Source organism: Silene latifolia, chromosome 9 (assembly GCF_048544455.1).
Source record: "Silene latifolia isolate original U9 population chromosome 9, ASM4854445v1, whole genome shotgun sequence".
Classification (NCBI taxonomy): Eukaryota; Viridiplantae; Streptophyta; class Magnoliopsida; order Caryophyllales; family Caryophyllaceae; genus Silene; species Silene latifolia.
In genome coordinates this window covers 57,423,228-57,445,335 of record NC_133534.1, presented here as the reverse complement: position 1 = coordinate 57,445,335, position 22,108 = coordinate 57,423,228, and the positions used below count along the sequence as shown (strand labels likewise).

Sequence of the window (22,108 nt, the reverse complement as noted above, 5' to 3'; positions counted from 1 at the left end):
ACCGATATATTACAAAAAATTATTAACCTAAAACTAAGAGGTAAGAAAAACAATATATCAAAAATTTCCTAACTAATATCAGAAAGGGGAATGGAGGGAGTATATAATATAATAATAGTACTATGAGATAGTATTATAAAAAGACTAATTAATATTAAAAACTTTATGGAATAAAATTTCTCGCAAAATCCATTTTACTTAGTTTTAAACGCAATAGTTACTTAAAACTAAATAGTTATTAGTTTTCCAATATAATAATGCTTAAAAGTATGATGAATAGTTATTATATTGTTTTCCATGTAATTATTTCGTAATTGTGACCACTGTTTAAAATAGTATTAAAAGTTCCATAACAATTAGAGGTGAGTCAATATTGTAACCCGTGCAAGCACGGGCACAAAATCTAGTGAAGTAATAAGAAAGACTCCCTTTCGATGTTTAAAACAGGCTGCAGGTTTAATTTTAGTCGATCGACCGATTACTTTAGTCGATCGACTTTTCCAGAAAATACACTTTTGTAATTTGGTCGATCGACCAAAAACTCCAATCGATCGACTTTTTCCTATAATCTACACATTTAAATTTGGTCGATCGACTAATATTTCCAGTCGATCGACTTTTTCTCTATATGCACGCAACGTAAATTCCTCCTTTTCGTGGGTGAATGTCGTAAATTTGACCGCCTTGAAATAATATCTGAAAATCCGCACACAATTTCCAACAAAAAGGCAGAATACGCACACAAATATTTCAAAAGGACACGGTGACAAATCCTAAACTAAAAAGCAATTAAAGAAAGCACACACTAATTAAAGAGTTCATAAACTAAATTACAAAATGTATACAATCCAGGTTGCCACCCGGTCAGCGCTGGTTTTTAAGGTCCCGCTCGACCATTGTTACCTCAATTCTCAGGCTCAAAAATAGGGTCGAAGTATAGCAACTCGACCACTCCAACAAAGTTATTGGTCTCATAGTAATGCTTTACTTGGTGACCATTTACCTTAAACCTGGCTCCCGCAGAGTTTTCTAGCTCAACTAACTCAAATTTAGAAACAGACGTTACCGTATAAAGGCCACTCCACCTGGAATTCCGCTTACCAAGGAATAGACGAAGTCAGACATTGAACAGTAGCACCTTCTCCCCAACCTGAAACTCGCGCGGTATGATTCGCTTGTCATGCCATCTCTTGGTCTTGTCCTTATAGATACGGGTACTGTCATAGGCATTCAGCCTAAATTACTCTAGCTCATCTAACTGCAACAAACGTTTCTCACCACACAGTTTAGAATCAAAATTAAGTTCACAAATTGCCTACCATGCTTTATGCTCTAACTCCACAGGCAAATAACAAGACTTACTATAGACTAAACGATACAGTGATGCACCAATCAGTGTCTTAAATGCAGTCCTATATGCCCATAAATTATCATCCAATTTCATGCTCCAATCTTTGCGTGATTTAGACACAACTTTACCTAAAATTTCTTTAAGTTCCCGATTGGAAACTTCCACCTGGCCACTAGTTTGAGGATGATACCCCCAAACCTCTACGATGTTCTACACCATATTTGGACAGACGATCAGTAAGTTGTTTTTCTTTAAAATGCATACCTCCATCACCGATGACAACTCGAGGGACACCAAAGCGAGGGAATATTACCTTTTTGAAAAGTCGGATAACAGTCTTTGCATCACAATGGACCGAAGCAATGACCTATACCCACTTGGACACGTAATCAACAGCTACTAGAATATACATGTTGCCTTTTTTAGACGGGAATAGTCCTTGGTAGTCGATGCCCCAGACATCGAAAACCCCAACCTCTAAAATGAGAACTTGAGGCATCTCCTGTCTTCTAGAAATATTTCCCGTCCGTTGACATGCATCACAAGCTTCAACAAAATCTTTAGCATCTTTAAACATGGATGGCCAATAAAAACCAGATTAAAGTACCTTAACCATGGTTCTAGAGGGACCGTGGTGACCACCATAGGAGGAGGAATGGCATGCCTCAAGGATATCTTTAGCCTCCCACTGCGGTATACACAGTCTGTAAAGACCATCAGCACATTCCTTAAACAGATAAGGATCATCCCGGAAGTACTGCTTCACGTCATGAAGGAACCGCTTCCTCTACTGATATGACAAGTCATGAGGCAATAAATTACCTACAATAAAATTGGCATAATCAGCATACCAAGGAGTTTCAGCACTAGAAATAGCCAACAAAATATCATCAGGGAAAGAGTCATGATTAGGTAAATAATCTCCTGATACGGTCGTTTCTGTACCAAAAATAAATACCTAAATATAACTAACAGAAGCTAGCGATAAGTAGGGTCGATCTCCACAGGGAGGCGGTCACTATTCACTTGTCTACTTCGGTCTGTCTAATGTCACAATTGGGGGTTTTGATTGTTTTGACTAAACTAAATAGATTAAGGCAAGAGAAAATAATGAATAAAAACGGGGGTAAATCAGATAAAGGAGAGAAATATGCTAGGAATCGGTCCACCGTGGCAACTACACTATCGGGTCAACTGAGTCGATTAAATTATTGATAAGAAGAGCGAGGTCATCACCTTTCGGTCCTTAAACCTACGATTATACCCTTTCGGTCTCTAATCGCCCTAGGGTCTCCCTAACTTAGCTTTCGCCCTAATTAGGTATCACCTATTGTAATTAAGCAAGCCTTCCCTTCCAATCTTTCGATCCAGGTCGGGGGTAACTAATTAATCGGTCTCCTGCATGCATTCATTCAACCTAATCACAATTATATTGCTTAATACAATTCTTGTCGCAAAACTAGTCTAATCATGTCGAACCTAACATATTGCTACCACGGTTTTCCTAGTCCTAACATATTAAAGGAATTAGCTAGACATAATTAAATAAGAAAGAACAAGAAATAGAGAAGAAGTAATAAACATAAACATAAACATAAATTAAGGAGGAAAAGAAAGGGAAAGAAGTAATTACTGAAATAAATCCGGAAAGAAAGTAAAAGTAGCAAAGTAACAGTGTATTGTGTGTGGGAGAGTTACAAATGACGTCTCCCCTTCCTATTTATAAGAAAAATAGGATTTTATTCAACCTAATAACGGATTTAAGCGAAAAGCCCAAGCCCGTAAGAGAAACCACTCGATCGAGTGATTTAAAACCACTCGATCGAGTAAACTAAAGCTTAAACCACTCGATCGAGTAGAAAATATACTCGATCGAGTAAATCAATAAATGCAACTACTCGATCGAGTAGAAAAATGACTCGATCGAACAAAATTCTACTCGATCGAGTACTTTCCAGCAACAGTTTCCTGCTTTGCGCACTGAACTTCAAACGGCTGCCATTTCTTTGTTACTTGGGCAAACAAGGTGCTTTGGGTGGCGTTGGAAATCTAAGAGGACAAGCTTTCATCTCCAATTCGAATCATCTGAATATCAGTTGTTGAACTCGAGATATGTCTCTCAAAAGTAGGCACTAGCAATTTGAAGATCTTCCTTTCTCGCCTAGCTATCTTTCTTCTTTGCGCATCTCAAAATAGCTACATTCCCGCTCCAAATTCACTCTTCCTCCAAATGCATGCTAAACGGATGGTAAAAGGCTTGATTTCACTACTTTCTAGTCCATTCCTGCAAATAAGACAAAATAACCCAAAGTAGCATATTCGGGGCATTTCGTAGCATAAAGCTACGATAAAAGCGTAGAAATACGTGCATAAATAGGCTAAAAAGACTATATAAAATGCACGTATCAAATCTCCCCAAACCAAACCATTACTCGTCCTCGAGTAAACTAAAGGCAAACTAATGGAATGGAAAAGATAACTCAGTGCTAGCTACAAATGCCCACTTAAACCAATTTAATGCAAGCAACTAACACTTATAGCAAACAGTCAAATGCAAACGAGTTATAAGATGTTTATAATAAAGCTGAACCGTCGACCTTACAAGACCTTTTAATAATGGACTCTCACGGGTCACTCTTCTCTCATGAAGCAAAGGGTGAACATATATATGTAAGAGAGAAAAAAAATAGTCGCTCACCTAGACTACGACCCACATAAACATGCATGCAACTAATATGATAGACAATTCTAGTTACCGTACACACATTCCAACCAAACAAGGTCCTGTCACAGCCGAGGGCTTACAAAAATATGGTAAAGTGAGGCATTGGGTAAGAAAAGGCAAAACATTTATGGGAATGTGGAGGTATAGGTGATCAAGCTAGTACCTAAACAGAACCATATAACAAAATTCATTTCCAACTCAATTATGAATTAAGCACATGCCCTTCATTTGGCATAAAACTCACCAAATCGAATTGAAAATACTCCTCAATAAATGTAAATAAAGCATAGGAGTGAAATCGTCTCATCAAACAAACTCCTTTTTTTTCTTTTCTTTCTAAATCACGGTTTCTTTTCTTCCTTTTTTTTCGATTCTTTTTTTTTCTTTTTCACGTTTTTTTTTTTCCTTTTCATCAACCTCCTTTTCTTCATAAATTACCAACTCCAAATCAGAGGATACAAACCAAACTCGGCACGATAAACAATATACCCAAAACATACACTGACTAGCTTGACAAGGCAGGCTAAATTTGGGATGTAGTTAAGGGTCAATAGGCAAATTTGGCTAATGTGGAGTTAAATGGGTAAAAATGAAAGAAAGGGAAAATTGTAAGCACCTCCCTGCATGTGACTGATACGTGCATTTTATATAGTCTTTTTAGCCTATTTTATGCGCGTATTTCTATGCTTTTATCGTGGTTTTATGCTACGAAATGCCCCGAATATGCTACTTTGGTGTATTTTGTCCTTTTTGTAGGAATAATCGCGGAAGTAGCGAAACCATGCTCTATTCCGTCCATTTTGCATGCATTTGGAGGAAGAGATAATTTGGAGCGGGAAATATTGCTGTCTTGGGATGCGTGAAGGTGTTTCGGGAGCTAAAAGGACAAGTCAAAGTCAAATTAACGAGAATTGTAGTCATTGAAGTCAATTATCACTCGATCAAGTGCTATTCTAGTCGATCGAGTGGCTTAGGTTGAATAATCGATCGATCGAGCTCTAGCCTAAGTCGATCGACCAGTTTCTTTATGCCCTTACTCGATCGAACAGTTTCCTTAGTCGATCGAAATGTTTCTCTGTTGAGTTTGCTCGATCGAGTACTTTCTCTACTCGATCGAGTGTACTTTGCTACGGGTTGGGCTTTTTAGTCTAAATTCCGTCATTAGGTTTAACCTTTACTCCTAATTTCTTATAAATAGGAGTAAGGGTTGTCCTTTGTAATCATCCAGTAATCCAATAATTCTGGGATCACGTTACTTTCCCTATCATTGCTCTCACATTTTTTGCTCTCATTTTCGGATCCTTAATTTCAGTAATTTCTTCTCTCTTTTCTCTCTTTTCTCTCTTTTTATTTTAATGTTTATTATTCCCTCTCCCTATTTATTTATTGTACTTATTTATTCCATGTCTAGCTAAATCCCCCTGGTATGTTAGGATTAGGGAAGCCGTGGTAGCGATGCCTTAACTGTATTAAATAGATTAGTCTTGCGATAGGAATTGTATTGGGCAATTTAATTGTTATCCGGTCGAATGAATGCATGCAGGAGACCATAAATTTAGTTAACCCCGACCTAGATCGAAAGATTGGAAGGGAAGGCTTGCTTAATTACAATAGGGTATTGCGGTGAGGGCGAAAGTTAAGTCATTTTACACTCTAGGGCGGTTTAAGGACCGAAAGGTGACGACCATAGCTCTTCTTATCAATAGTCTAATCGCCTTAATATTCCCGATATAATAGATCGATAGCTGCCACGGTGGACCGACTCTTAGCATACTTCTTTCTCTTCTTTGTTAATTCTTTTCCCTTGCCTTAGTTTGTAGTTTAGTTAAAATCAATTCAACCCCCAATAGTGACATTTAGACAGATAAATAGACAAATAGATAGTACACCGCCTCCCTGTGGAGATCGACCCTACTTACCGCTGACTTCTGTTAGTAGTACTTAGGTATTTATTTTTGGTGTAGAAACGACCGCATCAAATTTTGGCGCCGTTGCCGGGGAGGCAATCTATTTATTTATTTGTTTAATTTTATCTGTTTTAGCCTCGGGGATTTTTCCCTTGAGGCTGTTTTTTAATCTTTTGTTTAGTCTTTGTTTTGATAGGCCTTACAGTACTACCTAGACAGTTCTAGGTGAAAGACAGATCAAAGGAAGGCTTGAGTACCTTTGACCCACCACCGATGTCCCATTTTATGGAACAGACGGTGATTTACTGACGGAGATGTGGTTCTGCTGAGCACAATGCAGCCGTAGTTGTGCCGCCACATCCGCCCTATCAATGGCCACCGCAACAAGATTCCCCGATATACAAGAAGAAGACTTTGCGGAGAGCTGAAATTCTTGATGGAGGAACTTGCATTCCAAGTGCAAGAATATGTCTCGCGATTTGATGAGCTCGAGTCTGCAGTTGCTCAATTAGCGGTGAGATGGAGAGAGAAGAGATCGCGGAGTGATATATTTGATGAGAATGCTTGTATCACAAATGCAAGAGAGTGATAGATATATGGACGCTCGAATCCCGAATCTGAGTCACAAATAGCTCGGTTAAAAGGCGAGATGCAAGAAGAAGAGGTTTATCTTCTTGAGAGCGGTTTTTCTCCTAAGGAAACCGTCTTTGCCCAATGATGAGGATGACTTCTATGACTCGGACGACGAGTTCCTATCATATTTCACTACCCCACGCGAAGATTTCAGCGCTACAGACAGAGGAATCACTCGATCGAGTGACAATTATTGGTCGATCGAGTGACTTTCCGAAAGAACTTGCTCGATCGAGTGATATCACTGCTCGATCGAGTGGATTTCAGGAGGACAGTTCTCGATCGAGTGATTCTCGCCACTCGATCGAGTGAATTGCGGGAAGAGATTGGTCGATCGAGTAGTAACTCGCTCGATCGACTGGTTGTTAAATCATTGGGAGTGTAATTCGTCATTTGGGCTTGATTTAGATGACGACTTTGATGATGACAACGGTTATGGTGAGTCTCCCTTATTCAAAGCCGAGCCGGATGCGCTTGAGGCCGAGATTTACGGGGCGGATTCGGATTCCAGGAGGGCGACAAAAGGACAAAATTGAGTCGGTAATTACTCCTAGCACGGAAGAGGTAATGAATTCTTTTATCTATGATTCCGTCATTAAGAGTGATCAACCCGAGGTAGTAAACGGTAATTTTATTATTATTTGTAAATTGCCTCGTCTTATTCATGCTTCCTTTTTCAAACCAATACCCCCTCATATGTGGACGCATAAATTAGCAATTTCTCACCATCCTTGTCATTTTAAAATTGTTAATCTAATTTGGAGCCCTAAATCATTGACAATTGCTCCCGCGCTCCTTTATTTGGTGGATAAATTTAGGAGCGCCCATAGGAAATTTGTTAGACTTAAGTGTTTACATAATTTTATTTCCTATTTCTGTATTCCACTATGGTGCTACTTATGCTGTTGTGTAGCACATGCGCAGATGTATGATTTGATGCTTTGCGCTTTTGAGTGTTTTGATCGTGATTAATTAGAAGGCTCGAAGAAAAAGGAGGTCGAGCTGGGACTGATGAAGCTAGCGCTACCCGGGAGGCAACCCGGAGATTTTATTTTGTTTTTATTTCAATTTCAGTTGTAATAAATGGGTTCTTTACCATAAACTATCTCGAAAGCTTGTTTTGTTAGTATGCGGGCTGTTTTAACTTCACTTTGCAGAATTCATCGAGGACCGATCGATCGAGTAGTCACGCTACTCGATCGAACACCTTAGCTGAGAGATCCTCTCGATCGAACAGATATTCCACTCGATCGAGTGCTGCGAAAAGGAAACTACTTGATCGACTGGTGCACCATTCGATCGAGCCGTTTTGGATGCCCACTCACTCGATCGACCACTGTTGGACGTATATCGAGTGCTTTTGACTTGGATTAGCTTCCTGAGACGGTTTTCCGGGCCTTAGCAACCTCCCATTTCATGGTCGGTTTGGGGAGGTCCCCTTATTCGCGCATTTTGTGAGTTTTCCGCTCTTACTCTCTCTTCTTCCTTTAGTTTGCATTTCCTTTCCTTGTTTTGGTACAATGGGGGCATTGTACGGTTTGGTTTGGGGAGGTTATGCATCCATATCTGTGTCTGCATATTGTTTTTACTGCATTTCAGTTATCACGTTTATTTTCTGTATGCATTGCTGTTTATTTCCATAAAATTCAAAAATCCCATAAAAATTGAAAAAATTGTTAAAAATTCAAAAAAATATTCACGTTTATTTTAGCATATAGGTTGAGTCGGAACGGTAGATTTCAATGATGATATTGCACTGCGATTGTCTTTTTGCTTAAGCCTTGTATTGAACTGTTATCTTATTAGCATTGTCTTTTGCATAATCTACGAGTTAATGTTAAATTTAGTGAACATATAGATCGGACTCAAATTTTGGCAACCTACTTATAATTTCTAAGATTTAGAGCCTTATAAACTGGTGTCATTTATGACCAGTTTCATGTAGGATTGTGAGTAGTTACTCCTTGCATATCATGTATCATTAATTCGCACGTATATGAAATTCAATTGCTTTTCGTTGTCATACATTCGGGTTAGTGGTTGGTGTCACATGCAGGGAGGTGCTTACATTTTCCCTTTCCTTCATTTTTACCCATTTAACTCCACATTAGCCAAATTTGCCAGTTGACCCTTTAGCTACATCCAAATTTAGCCTGCCTTGTCAAGCTAGTTTAGATTGTTGTTTTGCGGTATATATTTCATTGTATCAAATTTTGGCGCATATTCTATTGAATCGGAGTTGGTATTTTATGAAGAAAAGGAGGATGATGGAAAAAGAAAAAAAATGACGTGAAAAAAAGAAAAAAAAAGGAATTCGAAAAAAAAAGAAAAAGAAAAAAAAATTCGGAAAAAAGAAGAAGAAACCGAAAAATAAAGAAAGAAATAGAAAAAGAAAAAAATCGAAAAAAAAGTTGTTGTTTGAAAGGATCGGTTTCTGCTCCTATGTTTTACTTATATCATTTGAGGAGTTAGTCCAGTTTGGTTTGGTGAGTTTTATGCCAATTGAAGGGCATTGTGCTTAATTCATAATTGAGTTGGAAATGGATTGGTTTCATATGGTTTTGTTTAGGTACTAGCTTGATCACCTATACCTCCACATTCCCATAAATGTTTTGCCTTTTCTTACCCATTGCCTCACTTTACCATATTTTTGTAAGCCCTCGGCTGTGACAGGACCTTGTTTGGTTGGAATGTATGTGCGGTAGCTAGAATTGTCTATCATATTAGTTGCATGCATGTTTATGTGGGTCGTAGTTTAGGTGAGCGACTATCTTTCTTTCTCTCTTATACATATATATGCTTACCCTTTGCTTCATGAGAGAAAGAGTGACCCGTGAGAGTCCATTATTAAAGGTCTTGCAAGGTCGACGGTTCAGCTTTATTTATAAACATCCTATAACTCGTTTGCATTTGACTGTCTGCTATAAGTGTTAGTTTGCTCGCATTAAATTGGCTTTAGTGGGCATTTGTAGCTAGCTCTGAGTTATCTTTTTCCGTTCCTTTAGTTGCATTTTGAGTTTACTCGAGGACGAGTAAAGGTTTGGTTTGGGGAGATTTGATACGTGCATTTTATATAGTCTTTTTAGCCTATTTTATGCGCGTATTTCTATGCTTTTATCGTGGTTTTATGCTACGAAATGCCCCGAATATGCTACTTTGGTGTATTTTGTCCTTTTTGTAGGAATAATCGCGGAAGTAGCGAAACCATGCTCTATTCCGTCCATTTTGCATGCATTTGGAGGAAGAGATAATTTGGAGCGGGAAATATTGCTGTCTTGGGATGCGTGAAGGTGTTTCGGGAGCTAAAAGGACAAGTCAAAGTCAAATTAACGAAATTGTAGGCTGCTGAAGTCAATTATCACTCGATCAAGTGCTATTCTAGTCGATCGAGTGGCTTAGGTTGAATAATCAGTCGATCGAGCTCTAGCCTAAGTCGATCGACCAGTTTCTTTATGCCCTTACTCGATCGAACAGTTTCCTTAGTCGATCGAGCTGTTTCCTGGCTGAGTTTGCTCGATCGAGTACTTTCTCTACTCGATCGAGTGTACTTTGCTACGGGTTGGGCTTTTTAGTCTAAATTCCGTCATTAGGTTTAACCTTTACTCCTAATTTCTTATAAATAGGAGTAAGGGTTGTCCTTTGTAATCATCCAAAGAATCCAATAATTCTGGGATCACGTTACTTTCCCTATCATTGCTATCACATTTTTTTGCTCTCATTTTCGGGATCCTTAATTTCAGTAATTTCTTCTCTCTTTTCTCTCTTTTCTCTCTTTTTATTTTAATGTTTATTATTCCCTCTCCCTATTTATTTATTGTACTTATTTATTCCATGTCTAGCTAAATCCCCCTGGTATGTTAGGATTAGGGAAGCCGTGGTAGCGATGCCTTAACTGTATTAAATAGATTAGTCTTGCGATAGGAATTGTATTGGGCAATTTAATTGTTATCCGGTCGAATGAATGCATGCAGGAGACCATAAATTTAGTTAACCCCGACCTAGATCGAAAGATTGGAAGGGAAGGCTTGCTTAATTACAATAGGGTATTGCAGTGAGGGCGAAAGTTAAGCTGTTTACACTCTAGGGCGGTTTAAGGACCGAAAGGTGACGACCATAGCTCTTCTTATCAATAGTCTAATCGCCTTAATATTCCTGATATAATAGATCTGATAGCTGCCACGGTGGACCGACTCTTAGCATACTTCTTTCTCTTACTGTTAATTCTTTTCCCTTGCCTTAGTTTGTAGTTTAGTTAAAATCAATTCAACCCCCAATAGTGACATTTAGACAGATAAATAGACAAATAGATAGTACACCGCCTCCCTGTGGAGATCGACCCTACTTGCCGCTGACTTCTGTTAGTAGTACTTAGGTATTTTATTTTTGGTGTAGAAACGACCGCATCAGTGACACCAACCACTAACCCGATTGTATGAAGGAAAAAAGCAATTGAATTTCATATACGTGCAAATTAATGAACATGTTATGCAAGGAGTAACTACTCACAATCCTACATGAAACTGGTCACAAATGACACCAGTTTATAAGGCTCTAAATCTTAGAAATTATAAGTAGGTTGCCAAAATTTCAGGTCAAGTCTATTCGTTCAGCTAAATTCAACATAAACTCGTAGATATGCAATAAGACAAGGCTAAAGATATTAGTTTATTGCAAGGCTTAAGCAAAAGGACAAATAATAGTGCAATTTCATCATTGGAATCCATCGTTCTGACTCAACCTATATGCTAAAATAAATGTGAAATATTTTTGAATTTTTAACAATTTATTCAATTTTTTTGAGATATTAAATTTTATATGTAAATAAAAAAAACAATGCAATACATAAATTAAACGTGATAATATAAATGCAATTAAAGACAAGATGCAGACACAGATATGGATGCATAACCTCCCCAAACCAAACCGTACAATGCCCCCATTGTACCAAAACATGGAAAGGAAATGCAAACTAAAAGAGAAAGAGAGTAAATACGGAAAGCTCACAAGATTGCGCAAATAAGGGACCTCCCCAAACCAGCCAGCAACGTGGGAGGTCGCTAAATAGCCCGGAACATCGTCGCAAGAAGCTAATCCAAGCAATGGTCGTCCAAAACAGCTCGATCGAGAGGAATAGTGGTCGATCGAGTAGCTTTTTTTTTTTTTTTTTGCAAGTACTCGATCGAGTAAAATAATCACTCGATCGAGTAATTTCAGCAGCAAAAGCTCTCGATCGAGTACAAAAAGTACTCGATCGAGTGATCCTTAGTATATTCCTGCAAAAGACGCAATAAAAACAGCCCGCAAAACTAACAAAGCAAGCATACTGATATAGTCTATGGTACGAAGACCATTTATTACAACTAAAACTGAAATAAAATGCAATGTAATTAAAAATAAATCTCCGGGTTGCCTCCCGGGTAGCGCTAGTTTCAGACAGGTCCCAGCTCGACCTTCTTTTCTTCGAGCCTCTCTAATCAGTCACAATCAAAACAGCTCAAAGCGCACAGCATGAGATCGTACATCTGCGCATGTGCTACACAAAAATGTAAGTAGCACCACGGTGGAATACAAGCATAGGAAATAAAAGTATATAAACATTTAAGTCTAACAAATTTCCTATGAGAGCTCCTAAATTTGTCCACAAAATAAAGGAACTCGGGAACAATTAATGATAATCTAGGGCTCCATTTCAGATTAACAATTTTGTGATGATAAGGACGGTGAAAAGGCATTAAATTGATTGACCAACTGGGTAAGGGTAAAGCATCAGAATGCGAAGCGAAAGTCAAATGAGGCAATGTACTATTTAAACAAACAATAATAAAACTATGTTTACTACCTCGGGTTGGTCGCTCTCAATGACGGAATCATTGACAAAGGAAGATATTACCTCTTCCGTGCTAGGAGCAATTACCGACTCAGCTGCCTCCTCGTCACCCTCCTCAGTGGATTTCAGCCCGTAAATCGCAGCCTCAAGTGCATCCAACTCGACTTTGAATAGGGGAGATTTACCGTATCCATTATCTTCAGCAAAATCGTCATATAGAATGAACCCAAGTGACGTTGCATTGCTCTCCATGGCCAAGATCAAAGGTACTCAAGCCTTCCCTTTGACGATCTTTTACCTAGAATTATCTAGGTAGGACCTATCAAAACAACACTAAAGAAAAAGATGAGAACTGCCTCAAGGAATTAGTCCCTTGAGGCTAAAGACAGACAAAAATAAACAAGCAAATAAAATAGTTGCCTTCTCGGCAACGGCGCCAAAATTTGATACGGTCGTTTCTGTACCAAAAATAAATACCTAAATATAACTAACAGAAGCTAGCGATAAGTAGGGTCGATCTCCACAGGGAGGCGGTCACTATTCACTTGTCTACTTCAGTCTGTCTAATGTCACAATTGGGGGTTTTGATTGTTTTGACTAAACTAAATAGATTAAGGCAAGAGAAATAATGAAGAAAAACGGGGATAAATCAGATAAAGGAGAGAAATATGCTAGGAATCGGTCCACCGTGGCAACTACACTATCGGGTCAACTGAGTCGATTAAATTATTGATAAGAAGAACGAGGTCGTCACCTTTCGGTCCTTAAACCTACGATTATACCCTTTCGGTCTCTAATCGCCCTAGGGTCTCCCTAACTTAGCTTTCTCCCTAATTAGGTATCACCTATTGTAATTAAGCAAGCCTTCCCTTCCAATCTTTCGATCCAGGTCGGGGGTAACTAATTAATCGGTCTCCTGCATGCATTCATTCAACCTAATCACAATTATATTGCTTAATACACTTCTTGTCGCAAAACTAGTCTAATCATGTCGAACCTAACATATTGCTACCACGGTTTCCCTAGTCCTAACATACTAAAGGAATTAGCTAGACATAATTAAATAAGAAAGAACAAGAAATAGAGAAGAAGTAATAAACATAAACATAAACATAAATTAAGGAAGAAAAGAAAGGGAAAGAAGTAATTACTGAAATAAATCCGGAAAGAAAGTAACAGTAGCAAAGTAACAGTGTATTGTGTGTGGGAGAGTTACAAATGACGTCTCCCCTTCCTATTTATAAGAAAAATAGGATTTTATTCAACCTAATGACGGATTTAAGCTAAAAGCCCAAGCCCGTAAGAGAAACCACTCGATCGAGTGATTTAAAACCACTTGATCGAGTAAACTAAAGCTTAAACCACTCGATCGAGTAGAAAATCTACTCGATCGAGTAAATAAATAAATTCAACTACTCGATCGAGTAGAAAAAGGACTCGATCGAACAAAATTCTACTCGATCGAGTACTTTCCAGCAACAGTTTTCTGCTTTGCGCACTGAACTTCAAACGGCTGCCATTTCTTTGTTACTTGGGCAAACAGGGTGATTCCGGTGGCATTGGAAAGCTAAGAGGACAAGCTTTCATCTCCAATTATAATCACCTGAATATCAATTGTAGAACTCGAGATATCGCTCTCAAAAGTAGGCACTAGCAATTTGAAGTTCTTCCTTTGCTCGCCTAGCTATCTTTCTTCTTTGCGCATCTCAAAATAGCTACATTCCCGCTCCAAATTCACTCTTCCTCCAAATGCATGCTAAACGGACGGTAAAAGGCTTGATTTCACTACTTTCTGGTCCATTCCTGCAAATAAGACAAAATAACCCAAAGTAGCATATTCGGGGCATTTCGTAGCATAAAGCAACGATAAAAGCGTAGAAATACGTGCATAAATAGGCTAAAAAGACTATATAAAATTCACGTATCATCTCCCCCCTTCTTGCAATGGTAGGCGCGTTAAATGATCAGCTACAAAATTCTCAGCACCTTTCTTGTTTTTAATCTCCAAATCAAACTCCTGAAGAAGGAGTATCCATTGCAATAATCTTGATTTGGCCTCTTTCTTAGTAAATAGGTACCTTAGCGCTGCATGGTCAGAAAATACAGTAACTTTCGAAACTAATAAACAAGATGTAAATTTATCCAGCGCGTATACCACAACAAACAGCTCCTTCTCTGTAGTTGCATATTTCACTTGAGCCTCATCCAGAGTTCAGCTCGGATAGTAAATAGCACTCAAAGCTTTGTATTTCCGCTGGCCTAGCATCGCGCCAACTGCATAATCACTAGCATCGCACATGATCTCAAAAGGCAGCTCCCAGTCTAGAGGTTGAATAATCGGTGCTATAACCAAAGCCTGCTTTAACCTATTAAAAGCAGTAAGACAGTCATCAGTAAAATTAAATGGGGCATCCTTAAGAAACAATTGTGTAAGTGGTGTAGCAATTTTAGAAAAGTCCTTAATAAATCGGCGATAAAAACCAGCATAACCAAGGAAACTCCTAACTCCCTTATCACTAACGGGAGGAGGCAATTGCTCAATGACTTGCACCTTTGCTTTATCAACCTGGATACGCTTATCAGATACTAAGTTCCTAAGGACAATACCCTCGTTAACCATGAAATGGCACTTCTTCCAATTCAGCACTAAATTAACCTCGATACATCGCTACAAAACTTTCTCAAGGTTGGTCAAACAATCATCAAAACCATTACTATATACGCTGAAATCATCCTTAAATACCTCTATAATTGACTCTATATACTCATAAAATATCCCTATCATGCACCTTTGAAAGGTAGCTGGGGCATTACACAATCCAAATGGCATTCTACGATAACCGAAAACACCATGCGGGCAAGTAAAAGTAGTCTTTTCCTAATCGTCAGGATGGATTGGGATCTGAAAGAAACCTAAACATCCATCTAAATAACAGAAAAATTTATGTGAGGCAAATCTCTCTACCATCTGATCAATAAAAGGAAGGGGGAAGTAATCTTTCTTTGTGGCGGCATTTAATTGTCTATAATCAATGCACATCCGCCAACCCGTTACTAATCTAATTGGTATTGATTTATTTTTCTCATTTTTCACCACTGTAGTCCCTTCTTTCTTTGGGGCTACCTGAACCAGACTTTCCCATTTGGAGTTTCCAACGGTGTAGATAATACTTTCATCAAGTAGCTTCATTACTTCTGCCATAACAATATCCTGCATCTTCAGATTCAACTTTCACTGACCCTGATGGCAAGGCTTATGTCCTTCCTTTAGCTCAATTCTGTGCATACAAATGTCAGGAATCATGCCCTTAAGGTCAGCCAAACTGTATCCTAAAGTTTTCCTATTTTTCTTAAGAACTACCAACAAAGGAGAAAGTTGGTTATCATCAAGTTTAGCATTAACAATAATAGGATATTGCTCGGAATCATCTAAGAACATGTATTTAAGGTGAGAAGGAAGAGGTTTATGCTCTGGTATCTTTACCTCAGCAGCACAAGAGGTTTCCATTATAGCATTTACCGTCTCACCTTTCTCAATAGTAAACTCCTTACCTTTTAAAGCAGCTTTCATCGTCTTGTAATCAACCTGTACATCCTCTGTAAAATCATCAAGAGCTATCAAAGCTTCTAACGGGTCCCTAAGAAGGGATCTCGTCCAATAATCAAACATAGATTCATCTAAAATGTCTATAGCATAACATATATCCTCTATATATAGGCCTAGCCAGCGTGCTAGCCAAATTAAATATCACCTTATCATCCCCTACCTCGAGAGTCAAGCGTCCCTGTTTGACATCAATAATAGCCCATGCTATATGCAAAAATGGTCTACCCAAGATTATAGGAATCTGAGTATCTTCAGCCATATCTAACACAATGAAATCAACAGGTATGAAAAATTTACCTATCTTAACAGGGGCATCCTCTAATACACCTAGAGGTCGCTTAACTGTCCGGTCAGTCATCTGTAGGGTCACGTTGGTAACTTTAAGATGCCCTATATTCAGTTTCTCGCAAACCGAATAGGGCATGACACTGACACTGCCACCCAAATCACATAAAGCTTTATCTATTAAATGAATGCATATGGTACAAGGAATGGAAAAACTACCTGCATCCTTCAATTAGGGTGGAGACTTGCTTTGTAGGAGTGCACTACACTATTCTGTAAAAGCAATGGTCTCCACTTCGTTAAAGCTCCTTTTACGAGTCAGAATATCTTTCATAAATTTAGCGTAGGAGGGTACCTGGGTAATTAGCTCGGTAAAAGGTACAGTTACCTGAAGATTTACGAACTCCAAGAATTTACCGAATTATTGCTCGACCTTTGTATTCTATAGGCGCCTCGGAAAAAGAACCTTGATAACAGTTGGCGGGTCAGCAGCTTTACTCTTCCCTTTATCATAATTAGACGTCTTATCAGTATTAAGAGGCGTCCCATCATCAATGGGTAACGGATCAGCAGTTCCGTTAGTTGAAAAAGTCGATCGACTAACAGAAACGGTCGATCGACTATCCAGCTCAGTCGATCGAATTTTTCCAATTTCCTCGTTATTCACAACTGCAGATTTAGTCGATCGACCATCAATTTCTGTCGATCAACTTTTTTCAGGCGTTACAGCATCTTCGTCAGTGAACTTTCCTCCCGTATCCACATCTAATTCCTCAATTATGAGGTCGTCATTGACCTGGGACATCTCTGGTCCATCGTATGTAAGACCACTTCTTAGCTGTATCGCATTAGCAGTGTCATGCGGCTTTTCAGGTTGAGATGGTAACGTACCCGGTTCTCTACTTGAAGCGGATAATTGGGAAATTTGATTGTCCAACATCTTATTATCTGCCATTAATTGAGTAATTAGGGCCTCTTGATTCTGTGAAGCCGTTATCTGTTGTGGTAGCATGGCCATAATTTCAGACATGTCATTATTTTGAGTTTGTTGAGGGAATTGCATCTGTTGACCTCCTTGATTTTGCCTCTGATAACCACCTTGTGGTTGATTTCCACGATTTTGAGGGATAATATATATGACAAATTCTGACCTTGCGGCGGCGGTGGAGTAGGATTTAGAACATTCTTGCTTCAGTAGGAGAAAATCGGATGCTCCCTAGTCCTCTCATTATAGAAATTTAAGTATGGTGTACCTTGTTTGAAGGATTGAAAAGCATGTACCTGTTCTATCGTACTCATACATTCAGCTACATTATGCCCTGCCATACCACATCATTCAAGGTGTGTCCTGTTGGACCATGGCATGAACCGTCTGCTGGTTTCCCAAATATTAGGATGTCTTCAATTCGCAAATTTGAGCAGTCAATGCCTCTAACTGAGTTGCAACGACTCCATCTGAACTACCCCCTCTTGTATTACCTCTGGGGTTACCATACTCAGCAGTGTGAGTAGCTATCTCATTAATCAATTTCCAAGCACTGGCATCAGTAGTGTTGTTCTGAAACCTCCCATTTGCAAAAGAGTCAATTAATGCTTTATGATCGTCGTAAAGCCCGTTGTAAAACTGATTGCATAAGAACCAGATCTAGAAACCGTGATGAGGAACGGAACGGAATAATCTCTTGAAGCGAACCCATGCCTCATTGAGGTCTTCAGTGGGGCCCTGTTTAAAACTCGTGATTTCACTTCAAAGAGCATTTGTCTTTTGTGGTGGAAAATACCTCTTGTAGAATGCAAGAGCGAGTGTATTCCAGTCAGTAATAGCATTTGTTTCCATGTCTAAATCACGCAACCACTCTGCAGCACCATCTCGCAGAGAAAAAAGAAATAGAACTTGTTTTACTTCGTCCTGCGTTACCCCGGCAGTCAAAGGGATTGAGCAACAGTATGTAACGAACTTCTCCATATATTTGGCAGGATCCTCAATAGCTTCTCCTCCAAACATGTTTCGCTCTACCAGGTTAATATAGGACGGACGGATTTCAAAGGTACCATCATCGGTGGTTGGCAACTTGAATCCCATAGGAATGGATGCAAGGGTGGATTCTGAATAGCTTGCTAGTGTGGCTATGATCGTAGTAGGGGCAGAAGTAGATGTGTCTTTCTCTAAAGATGGATTTTCCGCAATGAAAGCGACGTAGGCGGAGTCAATCGTAATCAAGTCTTCTGCTTGACGGATCTCCTTCCAAAAATTTCGTCTAGCACAGAAAGTCTTTTCTGGTTCAGAGTCGAAGGGTACGAGCTCGGACCTGTGAGACCTGGGCATAAACAAAACACTACAGAAAGAGATGAGAACGGTCTCAAGGAACTTTTGACAGGCTAAATCGCACCCCTATAAAAGATAAACCAAATGGCCTAAACTAATGCAGTAGAGGAAGTCGGGATACTATCCACAGGGACACTTTTGTGTTCTATCTGCTAATTATAGTCTGTTTAAGTAACAATTTGGGGGTTGTTTGTTTTATTTTACCTAAACTATGAGTAATGAAGGCAAGATGTAAAGATTAAAATGAAAGAGTTTAAAAGATATAGAGAGAAACAGCTAGGACTTGTCACCACGATCTACAACGGCCTAAAATAGGGTCAAAGATCAGCATAAATACGGTCTGATGGGTAGTGAAAAGGTCCTTCCGATCCGCTATTCGCCCTAGAATACTACTAATTTGCTTTCGCTCTAATTAAGGCACTCTATTGTTCGTAGCAAGTCTCTACCCCTTCCAATCTCTCGATCCAGGTCAAGGTTAAACAATATGGTCAATTAATCACATGCATTTAATTAATCAAACCGCAATTAAGTGCTACGATTAACAATTCAAACGCGGTAAATACGCTAGACCTAATAGCCTAACAAAATACCGACACACAACCGTGGTTCCCCTAAATCCCAGCATAGAAAAATTAGCTATGCATAATTAAGTTAACGATAATAAATATAACGATAGAACTAAACAGGACGGTAGGATATGAACAACAATTAAACATAAAATATAAAACAATAAAAGAGAAGGACAAGAATTAAAGTAAGAGAAATTAAAGTAGAACAAAGGGGAATTGATAACCGAATTAAAGAAGAAATATTACAAGTCTAAGATCCGGAATTCTCGAATAAAAGCAACGTGTAACAGTGTTTTTAGCAAAATTCAAGATAACCTAATGAAGTTCTGAGTTCCCCTTAAATAATAATAATAATAATAATAATAATAATAATAATAATAATAATAATAATAATAATAAGGGAAAATTATTAGTCACACAACTAACGGGACAAAATAAAACACAACAAACACGGCATGTTCTGAAAACCAGTCGATCGACTAAACAGCACAGTCGATCGACTTTTTCTACAGCACAACTTCCTCCGACGTACTTCCTTGCATACTCACGCACCTTGAGGCAGTAACTTCCGAGCTTCAACTTTTCCAATATCCAAAATGAAACACTGGGGACAGGTTTTGACTTAGTTTACACTCCTCTTTGGTCCAAACCTGCATAAAATGCAAAGTAACCCAAAGTAAACCATTCTTGGAGATATAGTAGCTATTTGCTACATAAAAAGCATAGAAATGCGTGCTAAAATGGCAGTAAAAGTGCATAAATAAAGCACGCATCAGTGCTATTTCTTTCATCATCAAATATTCTTGTTACTCATTTTCCTAACCCCGTTCTGACTTTGTATAGGTCTTGGTGCTCGTTTAAAAATTTCACCTTAAGCCTCTCATGTTCTAAAGAGTGCTCTTACGTACCCTCACCTTTTGACATGGCAAAACTAACCCGATCTGAATAACTCGGACCAAATAACCAGACCTGAACCCTACCCACACCGGAATTGAGGACACAAACCTGGCCAAGTTGACCCCAACATTATATACCCACATATATACCCAACCCGAATGTTTATTATCACAAACTGAGCGATATCCTCAAATAACTTAAAAACAGCTTACTTGGAGATGGACTAAATCCAAAATGGCCCGACTCGACCCGATCTGGCTCAAATTATTACAAACCCGAACCCGATTTGACCTAACCCGAATCCGACCCGATTGACGTGTTTTCCAGGTTTAGATCACCTTACTTTCTTTTCTTGGCCAACTTTAAATGGTTACGATATACTCGTACTTTGCACTGTATTTCACTTTTCTTGTGGCTTGCTTAATGGGGTATACTCCCACATAATGCTACCCTCTACTATGGGGTTTGCCTATATCGCCATCTTGTGACATGTGTCACCATCATTCTAAGATCATCATTCACTTTATATGGGATTGTCTCTCATTTCATAATGTTTAGGTTTTTTCGAAACCTTAATCACCCCAGGCCGTCTAGATTTACTCTGATCTTTTCTCTCTAATCATAGCCTTTAGTCAACTCAGTGTTAGATTCTTTTGACATGCAGTAGATTTTTTGCACTCATTCTCATTGCCTTCTTGGTCTCTTGTCAACACTCTTGAAGCCTGCCTTCAAACACTTGTCAACCCAATCCATGTCTTTCTTTCTACTTCCTCCATTACACTTTTATTGTCCTCTTTTTTACCAAGTTTATTCCAAATTAACTGTCCTCTTTCTAAATTTGTTATGTTAAAATGAGTGGAGTACCACTATCACCTTTAATCTTTTAACTATCACTCCTTCTATCATAATGGCATTGTCTCATCCATTCTTCTCAACTAAAGGGTTAGAGTAGTAATTTTACATCTATTTCTTTAATTTTTTTAAAGTAGAATGTAGGAAAACAATAGTAGAATGAGGGAAGCACTACTACAAATCCAGGTAACTACAACGCCCCTTTAACAACATTTATGCAGGAAAATGACAATAGACGTTGTAGAATGTATGGCGCGATTTTTACTAAACTTAATTACAACGGGTATGGTTATATAACCGTTGTTATAAGTTTTAACAACGGGTCAAATTTGCACAACCGTTGTTAATAATTTGGCGCAAAATTGGCGCAAAGTTAGTGAAAAGTAATCACAACGGGTATTTTTAAACCCGTTGTTAAAACTTATTTGACAACGGTTGTTGATTTACAACCGTTGTTAAAACTTATTTAACAACGGTTGTTGTTTAACAACCGTTGTCAATACTTTCCATACTATAAACCACACAAACACGATCACCTACGACCACAAAACACATACATAACCTAACACAAACACAAACACGGATAAACACAAACACAAACACAAACACAAAAAACACACTTTCTCATCGTCTCTTTCTCTCTTTCTCATCGTCGCTTTATCATCTCACTTTGTCCTTTGTTGGTTTCATCGTCTCTTACTTTCTCTAATTATCAGGTAAATCTCGCCGTCAATGTTGGTTTCATCGTCTTTCATCGTCATTGTTTTTTTTTTTAATTATTTCATTTGCATGTATATATGATGGGTTTTTATCGATCATTATTATGTTATTATTCGCTTAATTAGCTCGTAAAACAAATTAAATAAAATAAAACAAAGAAGAAGCAAGATGATAGAGAGGAATGCATGATAAACTTAATTAATAATTCATTATTATATATATATATATATATATATATATATATATATATATATATATATATATATATATATATATATATATATACATAAATTAAAAAAAGAATTACATTTCTAAAAATGCAATTCTTATATTTTCATAGAGAGTCTTATTCTCTTCTATGATATCCCTCCTCTCCTCCTTAGCTATTTGGAGGTTTCGTTCGGCGTGA

At 38.3% G+C, this 22,108-nt stretch overlaps 2 protein-coding genes and 1 non-coding gene across 3 annotated transcripts; 1 reads left to right on the top strand and 2 right to left on the bottom strand.

Moving 5' to 3' along the window:
• Nucleotides 1-904: 904 nt before the first annotated feature.
• LOC141601075 (uncharacterized) lies at nucleotides 905-16,113 on the bottom strand. Its single transcript, XM_074421338.1, has 9 exons — nucleotides 15,684-16,113; nucleotides 15,482-15,638; nucleotides 14,679-14,809; nucleotides 14,430-14,561; nucleotides 2,174-2,290; nucleotides 1,946-2,055; nucleotides 1,665-1,718; nucleotides 1,320-1,561; nucleotides 905-1,085 (listed from the first exon to the last, which is right to left on the bottom strand). The coding sequence occupies exons 1-9, from the start codon at nucleotides 16,111-16,113 to the stop codon at nucleotides 905-907; spliced, it is 1,554 nt and encodes a 517-aa protein (XP_074277439.1).
• A 4-nt stretch (nucleotides 16,114-16,117) lies between these two features.
• On the bottom strand, nucleotides 16,118-18,661 carry LOC141601074 (uncharacterized). The gene is made up of 5 exons (XM_074421337.1): nucleotides 18,117-18,661; nucleotides 17,815-17,900; nucleotides 17,617-17,654; nucleotides 17,047-17,524; nucleotides 16,118-16,512 (listed from the first exon to the last, which is right to left on the bottom strand). The coding sequence occupies exons 1-5, from the start codon at nucleotides 18,659-18,661 to the stop codon at nucleotides 16,118-16,120; spliced, it is 1,542 nt and encodes a 513-aa protein (XP_074277438.1).
• On the top strand, nucleotides 17,985-18,091 carry LOC141603821 (small nucleolar RNA R71). Its single transcript, XR_012525670.1, has one exon. It is a non-coding gene; the product is annotated as a small nucleolar RNA R71 (small nucleolar RNA).
• Nucleotides 18,662-22,108: the final 3,447 nt, after the last annotated feature.

Coding starts and splice junctions, on each gene's coding strand:
- LOC141601075 (XM_074421338.1), bottom strand. CDS start 16,113: ATGTTTGATTATTGGACGAGATCCCTTCTTAGGGACCCGTTAGAAGCT. Junction 14,810..15,481: donor TTAGTAACGGGTTGGCGGAT/GTGCATTGATTA, acceptor TGCTTTTAATAG/GTTAAAGCAGGCTTTGGTTA. Junction 2,291..14,429: donor GGAGATTAAAAACAAGAAAG/GTGCTGAGAATT, acceptor TTTTTGGTACAG/AAACGACCGTATCAGGAGAT.
- LOC141601074 (XM_074421337.1), bottom strand. CDS start 18,661: ATGCCCAGGTCTCACAGGTCCGAGCTCGTACCCTTCGACTCTGAACCA. Junction 17,901..18,116: donor GCTCTTGCATTCTACAAGAG/GTATTTTCCACC, acceptor TGCAAATGGGAG/GTTTCAGAACAACACTACTG. Junction 16,513..17,046: donor TGCTGTAACGCCTGAAAAAA/GTTGATCGACAG, acceptor TTCATTTAATAG/ATAAAGCTTTATGTGATTTG.